At 34.5% G+C, this 13,774-nt stretch overlaps 1 protein-coding gene across 1 annotated transcript; it reads right to left on the bottom strand.

Moving 5' to 3' along the window:
* Positions 1-276: 276 nt before the first annotated feature.
* Positions 277-3,124, bottom strand: LOC141621738 (PKS-NRPS hybrid synthetase cheA-like). The gene is made up of 3 exons (XM_074437998.1): positions 3,037-3,124; positions 682-2,730; positions 277-586 (listed from the first exon to the last, which is right to left on the bottom strand). The coding sequence occupies exon 2, from the start codon at positions 2,714-2,716 to the stop codon at positions 683-685; it is 2,034 nt and encodes a 677-aa protein (XP_074294099.1). The 5' UTR covers positions 2,717-2,730; positions 3,037-3,124; the 3' UTR covers positions 277-586; position 682.
* Positions 3,125-13,774: the final 10,650 nt, after the last annotated feature.

Below are 13,774 nucleotides of genomic sequence, written 5' to 3' on the forward strand. Positions count from 1 at the left end.
TTAACAATTAGTGCTAATTAACATATTTTCTCAAAAACAAAACTTAGTTTTAAAACACTCTAGAATAAGACGACTTTACCCCGTGAGACGGTCATTTCCTAGAAAAAAAAGGTCGTCTTACACTGTGAGACGGTCTCACACTATAATTACTGTAATTTTAAGTACTAGTTACAGTATTCTAAAGCTTTTGGACAAATGTGCCCAAATGTTACTGTTTCTTCATTGACAAAATCCATCGTAATAATAAAACATTAATTTGAGGAGAATGATAATTAGTTACCATTAACCAAAATGGAACTAGTGTTATCAGATCACTTCAAATGGACTTAAATGGACTTGTTTGTTGAATCATGTACAACCAATGAACTCCCAAGAGCCCTTCACAAAAACTAGAGTTTTCGCAAAATCCCAATACAAATACAAATGACTTGGGGTAAATTGCCTACTACATGAGCCAATTGCCCTAGCATGAAATAGTATGCATTCCGCTGTAGTAGTCCAAAAATGAGGCCAGCAACAAACGGACCCAAAAATCGTGCCAAAGTCTAACTGAGGCAGAGAAGAGTTGCACCTTTCATCATAGCACCTGTGAACATTCATAACATTATTAGTAAAGCCATAATCAAGACTTCTATACACAATTATACAAATATATCAAAAGAATCAACATAAAAAACGTACATTAAAGTGAATCCAACGAAAACGGATCTAACGGAGAAATGTATGAGTTCAAGTCAATTCCAAACAAAGGACTTCCTTGATTTAGTTCAAGTGAATCTGACCCACCAAAAACTGATTGAGTTTCATCACCCGCGTGTGCGCTTTTTTGTTTGCTTGTTCTCGTCATAGATGTTTCGACTATTTCAAACTCTGATGGTCGTCTCTTTGTTGACCTTATCGGTTCCTTCCTCTTATTAAGTGAACCAGGTGGACTTCCTTTAGGAGTTTGGATATTTGGCTCCAATGGGATTGAGTCTGATGGACGTAACATTAGCATAAGCTTCCCTTCTATCTCTTTCTTTTCAGTCATGGGAACCTCCTTATACTTATCCAGCAACTTACTACACAATCCACTTATTCCATTATCTTTATTTTGCACCCCAACATCAAGAGTACTTAAGAACGTAGTATCAATTCTCCATTGTGGATCAATGGAGTCTAATACCAAACTGCTTTCTTTCGCTTGATTCATCACGTGAGCACAAGGTAAACCCATAGTTGCACTGAAGTGACCAGTACAATTTGGCTTGAGTGTACCAAATTTTGCCATCTCATATTGCTTAAATAAATGGCCTAAAGCAAAATGAGAGACACAATTGAGTACAAATTTAAATTGAGAAATACGGCACCTATGGGGAACTCTAATACGATCACTCTCAAGCATTGTCTTTATTTCTTGAAATTCATTTTCAATCGCTAAGCAAATTTTACTCACTACTTGAACAAAGTCCCCAGTTGAGACTTGGAGGTAGCCCTTTAGCTTTGCGTGTGCACCTTCAGCCCGCGAAGATGCACGATTACCAAGATGAGGATGTGTATCAGTCCATGCACTTACAAATTTTTGCTTGTGAGGCATCCATGTTTCTTTTAGGTATGAAATAACAATGTTCTTCTCTTTGTATAGAAGTTCTAGCAAAACCCAAGATTCTTCAAAAGAACTCTCTGTTTCAGCATACATCACTGCATTCCAAGTTGACATGAACATATCCCAATCCTCATCCTCCATAAACTGTTTTTTACACTTAGCAACAATGTTCTTTTGTATGTGCCAAATGCACAAGAGATGAGTAGTTCGAGGAAAAACAATTAATATGGCCTTTGTTAAAGCCTTATCATTATCAGAAACAATAACCATAGGCTCAAATGAAGGATCTATCGTCTCCCGAAACATTTGTAAAGCCCAAACATAGTCTTCTTTTTTTTCTTTGTTTAAGAAGACAAAGCAAGAGTAAAATGACTTATTAGAGCTTGATACTCTTATAACATCAAGTAAGGGCATCTTGTACACATTAGTCTTATATGTGCAATCCAACACATACACCTTCCGATAGATCTTACTTAGCATAACCGACTTAGGGTGAGCAGTAAATACATGGGTTAAATGACCCTTCTCATCACACTTATAATTGTAAAGGAACCCTGACCGACCAAATTCTTCAAAAAGTGCTTGAATCATTGATTTACCATCTAACTTTTCATTGCGGATTTTTGTCTTGACATTATACAATGTCCTAGACACTGCTTGAATGTTTGGATTTTTTAATCGAAGAGAAGAAAGGATGTTTCGAGGTTGAATACCAGAAATACTCAATCTTTCCACCTCTGAAGTTTCTGATTTTGTCAAACGTCGACAAGAAGGATGACCAGACATGTCTTTAGATGGATCATGATTGTGAGAAATGTTTATCAAGTCAAGTGTCCAAAGCCCGTCACTTTTTCTCTTTCCTTGAATTTTAAAGGGGCAGTTGATACGACGAGTACTTGTTTCCCTTTTATGACTTTCGAGCGGATTCTTACTTTTATTACGATAAACACCACCTCTATCACAACCAATATTTACATACTCATCCTTCTTTGAATTCTGAATAGAAATGGCATACCCTTTTAACACAAAACAAGATTTCACTTCCTCAAAAAGTTCTTCTCGGGTATGAAATCTCTTACCATGTAAATTGTTGACATTGGCTTCTATATCAGTACTACTATGCATATCCATGACTCAAAGAATAACTGATAAGAATAAAAATTGCCAAAATTCACATAAAAAGTATAAGAAAACTACAATGAACCTTTGTATGAAATTAAATCTAGATGAATTGTAATCTACCATTAGAAAATAATAGAGAAACTAAAATTAACCATATACGAGTCTTCAGTAACTTATACGGAGTATCAAACAAAACAAATCCAACCAATCAACACAATTAACCTTGAATTGAAAAGAATAAATGACTGTTTAAATCGTTACACTATTTTAATGATAATTATTTTCCCCAAAAAATATGAATTAGTAAAAAGAAAAGTAGAGATTAATACCTGAATTATCCCATGAGATTGTTTTGTGCCGCAAAGTTGATGCTCGTATGAATTTAGGTTTAGGAAATTGGTAAAGTGGAAATTGGTAAAGTGGAAGGTTGCAGACTTGCAGTGGGAAATTAGTAAAGTATAGGTGGGTTATTGTTTTTTAATTGTCTAAGCCTCAAAAGGTGAGCAGGGGCAAGTTGGTAAGTTACTAACAAAATCCCGTGTTTTAGTTCATATGGGCCGTGCCTTTATGTGCGCCCTTATTATAATATAGAGATTTCCTTATTTAAATATGAGCTATTTGTTAAGGGGACTAGGTTTACGTACCATAGTATTCCACTTGGGTTAATATCCTATATTATTATTATTATTATTATTCTTATTATTATTATTATTATTATTATCATTATTATTATTATTATTATTATTATTATTATTATTATTATTATTATTATTATTATTATTAAATTCCGTTTTAAATCTCGACTACTACTCATACTAGGCCTAATATAATCAGCCCATTTATTCACAACACACGGCCCAAGGCTTATTACTAGCTAAACCCAATTCCCGACTTGCTTATTTATTTATTATTTAATTAACGTCTTTCTCGCAACTATTATTAGAAATCTCATTAATTAATTATTTAAATTACATAAATTATTCTCATTAATTATTATTAAATTACGGGGTATTACAGATCCCGTTGAGGTGGCATAAGCACTGGCGGTTTGGCTATTATTTCCTTGATTCGGTCGAAAGCCCTCTGACAGTCATCATCCCACATGGTGTGATCTGTTTTCTTTAACTTCTTGAATATGGGTTCGCAGATCATGGTGAGTTTCGATATGAATCGACTTATGTATTGTACCTTGCCTAGGAATCCCCTAACTTCTTTTTCTGTTTGAGGTTGCGGCATTTTGATTAAAGCTTTTATCTTTGAAGGGTCTATTTCTATACCTCGTTGGCTAACCAAGTATCCCAGGAGTTTGCCAGATGTCACTCCGAATGCGCATTTATGAGGATTGAGCCTCATGTTGTACTTCCGTAGCCTCGAGAAGAATTTGCGAAGGTTCGCAATATGTCCCTCTCTTTCCTTGGATTTGACAATCATGTCATCTACTTATACCTCAACTTCTTTATGCACCATGTCATGTAAGAGCGTAGTTGCGGTGCGTTGGTATGTAGCTCCGGCGTTGATTAACCCAAACGGCATGACCGTGTAATAGTAGGTTCCCCATTGAGTGACGAAGGCGGTCTTATGCATGTCCTCTAAGGCCATCTTGATCTGGTTATATCCCGCGTATCCATCCATGAAGGATAGCAACGCGTGATCCGCTGTATTATCCACTAATATGTCGATATGTGGTAGAGGAAAGTCATCCTTAGGGCTTGCTTTGTTTAAGTCTCTAAAGTCAACACAAACACGGATTCTCCCATCCTTTTTTTGGGTACGGGTACTATGTTAGCCACCTAGTCTGAGTATTCGGAAACTTTGATGAACCCAGCTTTGAATTGTTTATCGACTTCTTCTTTGATTTTGAGAGCCCATTCCGTCCTCATTCTTCGAAGCTTCTGTTTCACGGGTTTGAACCCTGGTTTGATTGGGATTCTATGCTCTGCAATCTCCCTGTCGATCCCTGGCATATCTTTGTAGGACCAAGCAAAAACGTCTTTAAACTCGTGTAGGATGTCTATGAAATTGGCCCTTTCGGTGGGGCTCAGGGTTGTCCCTATCCTAAGTTCTTGGAGTTCTAGTTCAGTTCATACGTTGATGGGTTTAGTATCTTCTATCACGGGTCCCCCTTCCCCCTCTTGTATTATTTCTTTGGCTATATAGGGAGGTATCTCGATTGAGTCAGGGTCTGGATCATCCTCATCATCATCGTAAACAGAATTGCATTCAAGATAACACGAAGAGTAAGCAGAACCTGATTTATTCATATTAAGATTTGAGAAAAGTTGAAACAGAGAAGCCATCTGATCTGTGGTCAGTGGCAGTAAAGGGACAGCGGTTGGGACATTTCCCGAACTACTGTTGCTATTCGATACTAGGCTAGGAGAAACGAAGGGAGTGGGAATGACGACAGGAGGAGACTCTCTAGGATTTTCTCTAGACTCCGACTCTAACTCTGACTTGAATTCATCGTCTTCTGGTTCTCCTTTGAACATCTCTCCTTCTCCAGTAGTGAGCTTGAAGAGTCTTCCTTGATTGTTTGTCCACTTGATCGATTTTCTCCATCCTTCTGCTGATAGGTGTTGATTTCTGTGATTAATGCGGTAGGGTTGAAGTGATCATCTTGAAGTATCATAGTAATGATCTCATCCTGTGTGGCTCTAACAAATCGATCTTCTCCAAATAGTAGACTCACAGCTTGTTCTTCTAGGCAAGGTGCTTGACGAGTCTTGACGGTAGGAACCGTTTCTAGAGGAATGAAGTAGCAATCGTGAAAGATCTCGATTTCGGCCAGCTTCCTTTCGAGATAATGCCAAGGTTCGGGAAATCCATGAAAGAATTCCTGACTTCCTTCCCTAACGAAGTATCCATTTAGGGTAGGGAGATAGGGTCGCATTTGAATTCCCACATTCTTACGGTTTTGAATTTGAGCGAGCATCTCGAGAACTTCCTCTTTGGTGGGTTTGTATCCTAATCCAAGGGGTATTCTTTGTGAATTACCCTCCTTGTAGGGGGCAATGGTGCTCCTTCGGATAGGATTCAAAGTCATTCCCGGGAAGTATCCCTGGGTTTTGAGTATGTGGTTGACCACTAGGTTAAAGTAGTGTAGATACCTCATTTCTGCACCTCCCGCAAACCACCCGGTGATGATTGGGCCGCATGTTCGGTACGCGGAACGATTTGTGATAGTTCGTAAGTTTATTGTCAAGTGATTTGTCAAACACTGGTGTCTACCTCTTAATTGTCATCTACGCGCCGATACGGCCGTTTTGACAGTAATTAGAGTACATTTGGAGTCCGGGCCTAAAACCGTCTTCATTTTCTGATAACCGCTAAATCCCGAGTCAGAATGTTCTGGAATGTTCCGGATATTTCTATTCCATATCTCACAATCTTTTAATCTTTGGTAAAGAATTTCCCGTAATATTCACACAAAATATTAAGGAAAATAAGATTAATCCATTATTCCATAAACTAAACACGGAAATCTTTCTTCCGCAGGAGGAAAACACCTGGGAACAGACGCAGCAGCTGTTGCGCCTCTTCCAAGGGACGCAGTGCCTGCTGCGCCTCTTCCCAGGTCCTTTTCTGTGTATTTTTCATATCTTTTCATATCTTTTCGAGATTCACTTCCAAAGTCTCTCCGAAATCCCTAATTCCTTCACGTTATTAGTATAAATAGGAGCCTTCGCTCCTCATATTTCTCACGTGATTGTCCGCCTTTCTCTTCTCCCTTTGCATTCTAGACCACGTTCTTACTTTTTGGCGTCTACGTGCTTGAACTTTCGACCACGTAAGCTCGGCTCTTTCTGAGTACCAGCCCCGTTTGCATGACCGACCAATTTAACCAACTCCACAATCAATCAACTTAATAAATCTTAATCGTTTTCCTCTTACGAGGGCACTTTCGTTACATTCGAGTCGAGCATCACTAAAACATAAACTTAGTTCATCTCCTTTCGTCAAACATGTAAGTCTGAGGGTGTAAATCCTTCTTTTCATTATTGTTATTTACTTTTTATAATCATGTTGTAAGGTTTATGTCGAAAGTACTTCTAAAAACCGATTTTTAAAATCATGTTTAAAACCCTTTTTACGGATTATCAGGAGACAGATGTCGAGAAAGGACGCAGCAACTGCTGTTGCGCCTCTTCGAAGGGACGCAGCACCTGCTGCGCCTCTTCGTGAGGCTGCCGCAGTTCCTGCTTCCTTTATTCTTCCTTCGTCTTCTGTCAATTCATTCGTTTTGTTATTTTCTTTCGTTTATTGTTCATTGTTCATATGACGACTTAAGCATAATAATTCTAATAATTCGACCTATTGTTAATCACTGTTAGTATATAATTCATCGTTAATTCCCGACTTAAATCCCTTATAATCCAATATTTGCGGGTTTTCGTCATTGAAATCAATCCGGGTTGTAGAAATTCGATTCTTTCATATCGAGTTTCTGGAATTCGATCTTTGATATATTACCACCTGTTTGTCCGTCATTAGTTCTTCATTAATTCATCATATTTACCCTAATTAGTTCACTCATGTCACTAATTAATCTTTCATTCATGTAATTAATTCATATTAATCGGTTTTATTCATGTTTTATCGCTTTTATGACTCATTCACATGTAATTAATGTATTAAATCATTTTCATCCGAGTCATATATCATAATCAATCATTAAATATCACCCACGAATATTAACGATTTGCAGTTCCGGCTTCACAGCCAGAACTTAGCCTTGGAACAGACGCAGCAACTGTTGCGCCTCTTCCAGAGGGCGCAGCTCTGCTGCGCCTGTTCCAGGTTGATTTCTGTCCCTGAACTTCCGCTCTGCCTTGACCTAGTTTAATTAGTTTACGTATTAATCTACTATTATTCGTATTATCTGTTGGGAAATGTGTCCTCAACAATAGTACGATCATATGATTTAAATATCATTATTAAATCTCATTTTAAAGAATACAATTGGGAAGTATTTATACTGTCAACTGGTCAACATATATCGGTAATGATTGGCTGACTAGAGTTTGACATTACTGTCGTATGACGGTGGTGATCAGTTGACCCCCTAGGTCATACCTATAGGGCAACACTCTTAATTGATCATTTAATTAATCGTATAATGTTACGAGTTAATTAAATTACTTGAAAAATTGACGGATGATTTTGGAAGTAAAATTTACGTATCAAATTGAAATATGATTAAATGAGATACGGTCTGAGTAATTGAATTGTATCATTACTCGGATGAAATTATTGTTTAAAGAAACAATTAAATTTGAATGAATTATTATAAATACGATTTATAAACTGGTGAAATATTTTGGTACAAGTAATTTTGAATTACTAAGTTGATTGTTGTATATGACGTATTTTTATTAATACGTTGATTTTTAATATGTTAAAAAATACATAACAATTTATGTTACATATGACATGTGACATATTGACATTTGACAAAAGTAATATGGAATCCATATTATCCTATGTGCCGAAAATTGGAGGAATATTAGACAAATATTAAGTTGTTCTTATTAGTGGTAAACAATATAATTACCTACTAAACTAGCCTTGCATGCCTATGGTCCATTGTGAAGAACAACTAGGGCATGCATTGGCTCTTTTATTTCCTCCACTCCCACCGGTTTTGGGAAGAAAAATGTTGGAGATTTTTCTTATCATTTTGCCTAATATTCACTAAGAAGTTAGTAGTGTTCATTCATTCATTTTTACTCATCCAAAAAATATAATTCTAGAGAGAATAATAATCCTCCTCTCCTTCTCTCTACAAAACCGAAAATAATTAAGTGTTTATATTATTTTTGGGTCATTTTTCTACTACATTAATATTATACTAGTTCATGTAATATTAATTAAATTAAGAGAAAGCTTTGGGTATTAATCCTAAGGAGAGATCCTATACTTGGATCTTGTTCTTCCATTAAAGGAAAGCTCAAGAACAAAAGAAAAGGAGATTTCTTTTGTGCCCATTTAAACCGAAATACCCAATGTAAGGACATGATTTATCTTCTATTTTATCATTGTTTGCATGCATAAAATCCGTATTTAATTTTATGACAAATTAATTTTAACATATATGAGTATGTTAGTATGTATAAAGATCTACATTTCCTTCAATCGGTATTAAGAGCCACGGTTGTTTGCATGCAAATCGGTTAAAAGTTTTTCCGAGTTATAAGAATAACAAATAAAACTTGTAAAATTTGTGTTATTATGAGATATCACAAAATTAATCCATGCATGTTAATATTTCTGGTCCTAAAATGTTTTAGGATATTTTGGTTAATTTTACGGATTTTTATTGTTCATAATTTACAATAATGGCATTTAAATGTGATTTTATGAGTAAAAATGTCATTTTTGGTCTAAAATTAGCTATACTTCGAATTTTGGGTTGATTTTTGGATATGTTGTCACATATATTATTTTGAGATAACCTGTAAATTTTCATAATTTTTGGACTTGTTATGCTCGAGAAATGGATTTTTCATTGTTAAATTCGGATTTAGGTGAATAATAGGTTAATATGAGTTAAATATAGAATATGGTCATAGAAAATTAATATGTTGTCACATGAAATTTTACAAGATGTGTGTAAAATAATTGGCTATAAAGAAGTCTTTTTACATGATTTATGGATTTTTGAAGAAAAATAGCATAAATAGTGACATTATTAGTGAAAAATTAATAAAACATAATCTATGACTTAGGAAAAACGTCTAATGTTACATTTTATTATCTTTTTCAGATCTAAAATTGAAAAGTTAATGAAAATAATTCTTTCCATGTTTTTATGATTATTTTAGTTAAAACCGATAAACCGCAACATTGTTTTTCCGGAAAAATTTCGAAATTTTTAACCTAAGATATTGAACATTATGAGTGTCATGGCATTTTTCCAGAATGTTCATAAGTTTAAATTTCAAATTTTGAATTTATTTGAAATTTTGTGATTTATTTGAAGTTTATAGCTTATTTTTGTAATTTTTGGTCCATTTATGAACAATTTTATAAAATATGGGTTAATTATGGTCAAATTATTAGTGAAGACTAAATTTTGAGTCCTAAGAGGTTAGGGTAATTAACTTATGCATAAATATGAGTTTATGTATTTTTGTGATTATAAAAATGTTGAAATCACGCAAACTCAAAAAAAACCGGGTAATATACGATATTGGCTAATTAAAGGCGATTTAGCATAAAATTGAGCATGTTCTTACATATTATAATGCTGCATTTTTCTTTATGATTGTCATAATTTTAATTTATGTAATTTTGAATTATGTAATTTTACTTAGTATGGCCTTAGATTTTAATCGGTATTTCCCGAAATGTATGGGAATATCGATTCGGTTGTAATTTTTTATTGTGATCTCGTATCACCGTTATGTAATTTAATAGATTTATTTTATTTTAGTTACAAATGTATAATAGGAAATTATGTAATTTATTATGTAATTTTATTCATTCCGGAGTTCCCAAAGACGGATTTCTTCAAGAATGGCGATACATAAAGACGGTGTTACCTCGAGATGCGTGCCACAATCGAAGTTCAAGGGACCAATGGAGTTGGTTTCCGAATTTGTAATAGTTAAATAGTTTTTCTATTCAAGGAAAGGCCATACTAGGATTTGTTTATCTATTATTATGCTTGCATTTTATTTTATGTTGCATGCATCGCTAAATCGCCATAACTAAAACATGCATCCTTTTTTATCGAGTTCATCGACCGTGTCAATTAAAATTATCGTAGTTCACCGCTTTAGTTCACTTAAAACGTGATAGATAATAAATTGACATGACCTCTCGCTAAAACAATCAATTGAGACATAGCCTTACCAAATAGTAGAAATCATGAAAACCTATTTCGCGAGGGAGTGCGCTCGGCCCCACCGGGGTACAAACCTTGTTACGTAGGGGCAGTGGGTGATAAATGTCTATCCACCGAATTCATGTTGATAAGGGATGTATCGGCCACACCGTGCCCAAGTTAATGTGGGTTTGGATCATGGACACATTTATTCGAAATTTGGATTGAACTCAACAAAAGTTTTTGATAAGGGATGTATCGGCCCCACCGTGCCCTTGTCGAATGTGTTTTGGGCTAAAGATAAATGTTAATGTAATATTATCGACCAAGAGTTCTAAAAGTAGAATCGATTAAACGTTAATCCACCGAGTTATATTGATAAAGGATGTATCGGCCCCACCGTGCCTAAGTCAATATGAATTTGGGTCTTGGAATCATTTATCATAGTTGGGTAGAGGTCACTATGTAAATGCTATACTTGTTTTTCAAGTATTAATAAAACGATAAATGTTAAGTTTTCCACTATTCCGTTTTTTATATTGTTCTATTTCTTTACCACAATTCATATACGATATCATTTCGATTTTGATAACGAATCTCCATTAAAACATCGTAACTAAAGACAAAATTTGAATTTGCTTCTAAAACCTCAAACGAACCATTGCTAAGGATCTCTTGTAAAGAGTATAGATTAAAGTTATTCATTATCAAACAGGTTTTTGATTCTTGACTAACACTTCTACTTACAATGGACTATGTTTCATATGCTTAATTGAATTAAGTACCTTGAAGCGATAAATTGTTTTGGTGATTAGATTTTCAGAATTAGTAATTGACCAAAATAACGCAACCACTTCAATGAAAGTTTTAAGACTAAAGCGAACAAATGAAGAGTAATCTTCATGAATTCAATTTTGCTTCTCAAAGCAAAGACTCATTGAAATGAGTGGGAGCATTCTCTTAAACCGTTAAGATGAGGACGAGGTTCAAGAAGTAAAGATAATAATGGAATTGATACAAGGTAATGTTAAAAGTAAATTCATTGAGGAATGACGATACTAAACCTATCAATCCCGACCAATAAAGTTTCCATTGTCTTAAATGTTGGACACAAGAAAGGAAACTGCCCAAATTATTGAAGAATCAACAAGTTAGTTGTGGGACATCTAATGGGACCTTCTTCTTTAAATGTTTATTTGATTAAACATAAATTTTGCTAGTACCACTTCGTCAATATTAGAAACCAAAGGAGGTTTTCATCATTGTACTTGATACATAGGATGATTAGAATATGACGACTAGCAACAATAATGTCGAGAGATAGAGTAATTGTGTACTCAATCTAGTTTTTGGATTTAAAGTTGTACTTAATTGTGACTATTAAGTGCATAAACTCTAAATAAGAATATAAACTTGTTAAGATACAAAAAGGGTTTTCACTTTTGTGACCCTATACACCACGATTTGATGTATGGCTAGCCCATTATCAAGGTGATTATATTCTAAAACAAACTAGAATGATATATCATGTAGATGATGTAAGATTCAAATTGGTAACCCAAGATTAAACCTTAAATTTTGGAATGATGAACGTAAAGAGTTATCGAGTATTCTTGAAACCATTAGATTGTTAATGGTATATGCGTATCTTGTATTCAAAGCAAGATGTCTCATGCCTTTTGGTTGAAAAGGAGATCGAGGTTGTAAATCATCTATCCAAAATAGGTTGATCATTACCTTTTACCAACGATTTAAGTTGACACTAATATGTTCACTTAATAAGGTAAATAGAGAAATCTTTGAAGAATTTCAAAGAGTTCAAGGAATCACGATTTAGTCGTGATGGGATTATCAAAGTGAAGACTTTGATATAAGCCAAATGAATTGTGATATAGTATCACAAATTAATCTCTCTTAACACGCATTATAGGATAATGTATGATTGGATAAGAATTCAAACGCTATTCGATAAGGTTTGGACTTCGATCAAGTTATTTTGAGTTACTTGATCCTTTTGGGGATTTTATCATTTTGTCTAAATTATTTTTCCACTAAATCGAATCATATGAGATATGAAATGGTAAGGGTACCATGTTTGTAAGTTTTCACAAGAAACAAATGCTCATTTTTCCCTCTTCAATTATCACGAGTACGACGGGTTTGCGGCTCGTGAAGCTGTCTTTCTAAAATACAAGTTTATTTTTTAGAAGACAGAGTGGGAGAAATTATTCAAGAGCCACAAAGAATGCCACAAAAATGTTATGTCGCAAGAAACTGGTCTTTCTTGGCTACATGAGACGTTTTGTGTAAGACGTTGTTTCTTCAAAACCTAGGAGGTTAAATTCGTCACTTGTTAAAAATGATGAATTCATGCTACTTTTAAGAAAGTAAAGAGCTTACAACTTACAAAAGAAATTGTTTGATTCAAGTTGATTACTTCTGGAAAGTAATCGACAAAGGGCTTACATAAGAGTGTTTAAGTCACAACTCAATACAAGGCTTAGAGCCATGAAAATCCGAAATAAAAGGCTTGATTAGTGACAAAGGGTTTAGCACTAATAAAGAGATATTTCATAGCAAGATTAGTTGCAAAGGGTTTTGCACTAATTGAAATGCTTAAGTCTATTTGGATCTTCTTAGGGATTGTGTTTCAATATAAGGTTATGAAATACACAGCAAGTGAAATCTAAAACCCACTTCTTCAATAGAAGCAATGTATTCAATACATGTCATAAGTTTTATAGATTCTTGCAATCCTAAGATAATGTGAAACTTAAGAAAGGATCTTAAGTAGGACATCAATGAGTTAGAATCAACATTTTGATCATGTGATAAAACATTTCTCGATAAGTCGAGAAGTTGTGTTTATACATGGAGTTTAGTGGGAGTTACGGAATTTTTAATTAGTCCGATATGTGGATGACATATTGATCATTGAGAATGATTTAAGACTTTTGGATTATTATAATACATCTTGAATATCCGGATTTATGAAGATAAATCCACATGATATTAGCGCCAGTAAGGAGTCTTATGTTGATAAGATTCATGACTAGTTCAATTAAATTGAACATATTTGATTGATTTCATTTGCTTCCGCTGCCGAATCAATTAAAAAGAAATGATGTATAACACTTCATATGCTTTGAGTATGATGAATTGTTTTCAAAAATCGAATTTAAGTAATCTTTACCAAGTAAGCTGTAAAGATTACCCTTAAGTGCTTGCAGAAGCATTAAAGA

Source organism: Silene latifolia, chromosome X (assembly GCF_048544455.1).
Source record: "Silene latifolia isolate original U9 population chromosome X, ASM4854445v1, whole genome shotgun sequence".
In the NCBI taxonomy this organism is placed as follows: Eukaryota; Viridiplantae; Streptophyta; class Magnoliopsida; order Caryophyllales; family Caryophyllaceae; genus Silene; species Silene latifolia.

Excerpts from the sequence above, each read along its gene's own strand:
- LOC141621738 (XM_074437998.1), bottom strand. The coding sequence starts at position 2,716 with ATGGATATGCATAGTAGTACTGATATAGAAGCCAATGTCAACAATTTA.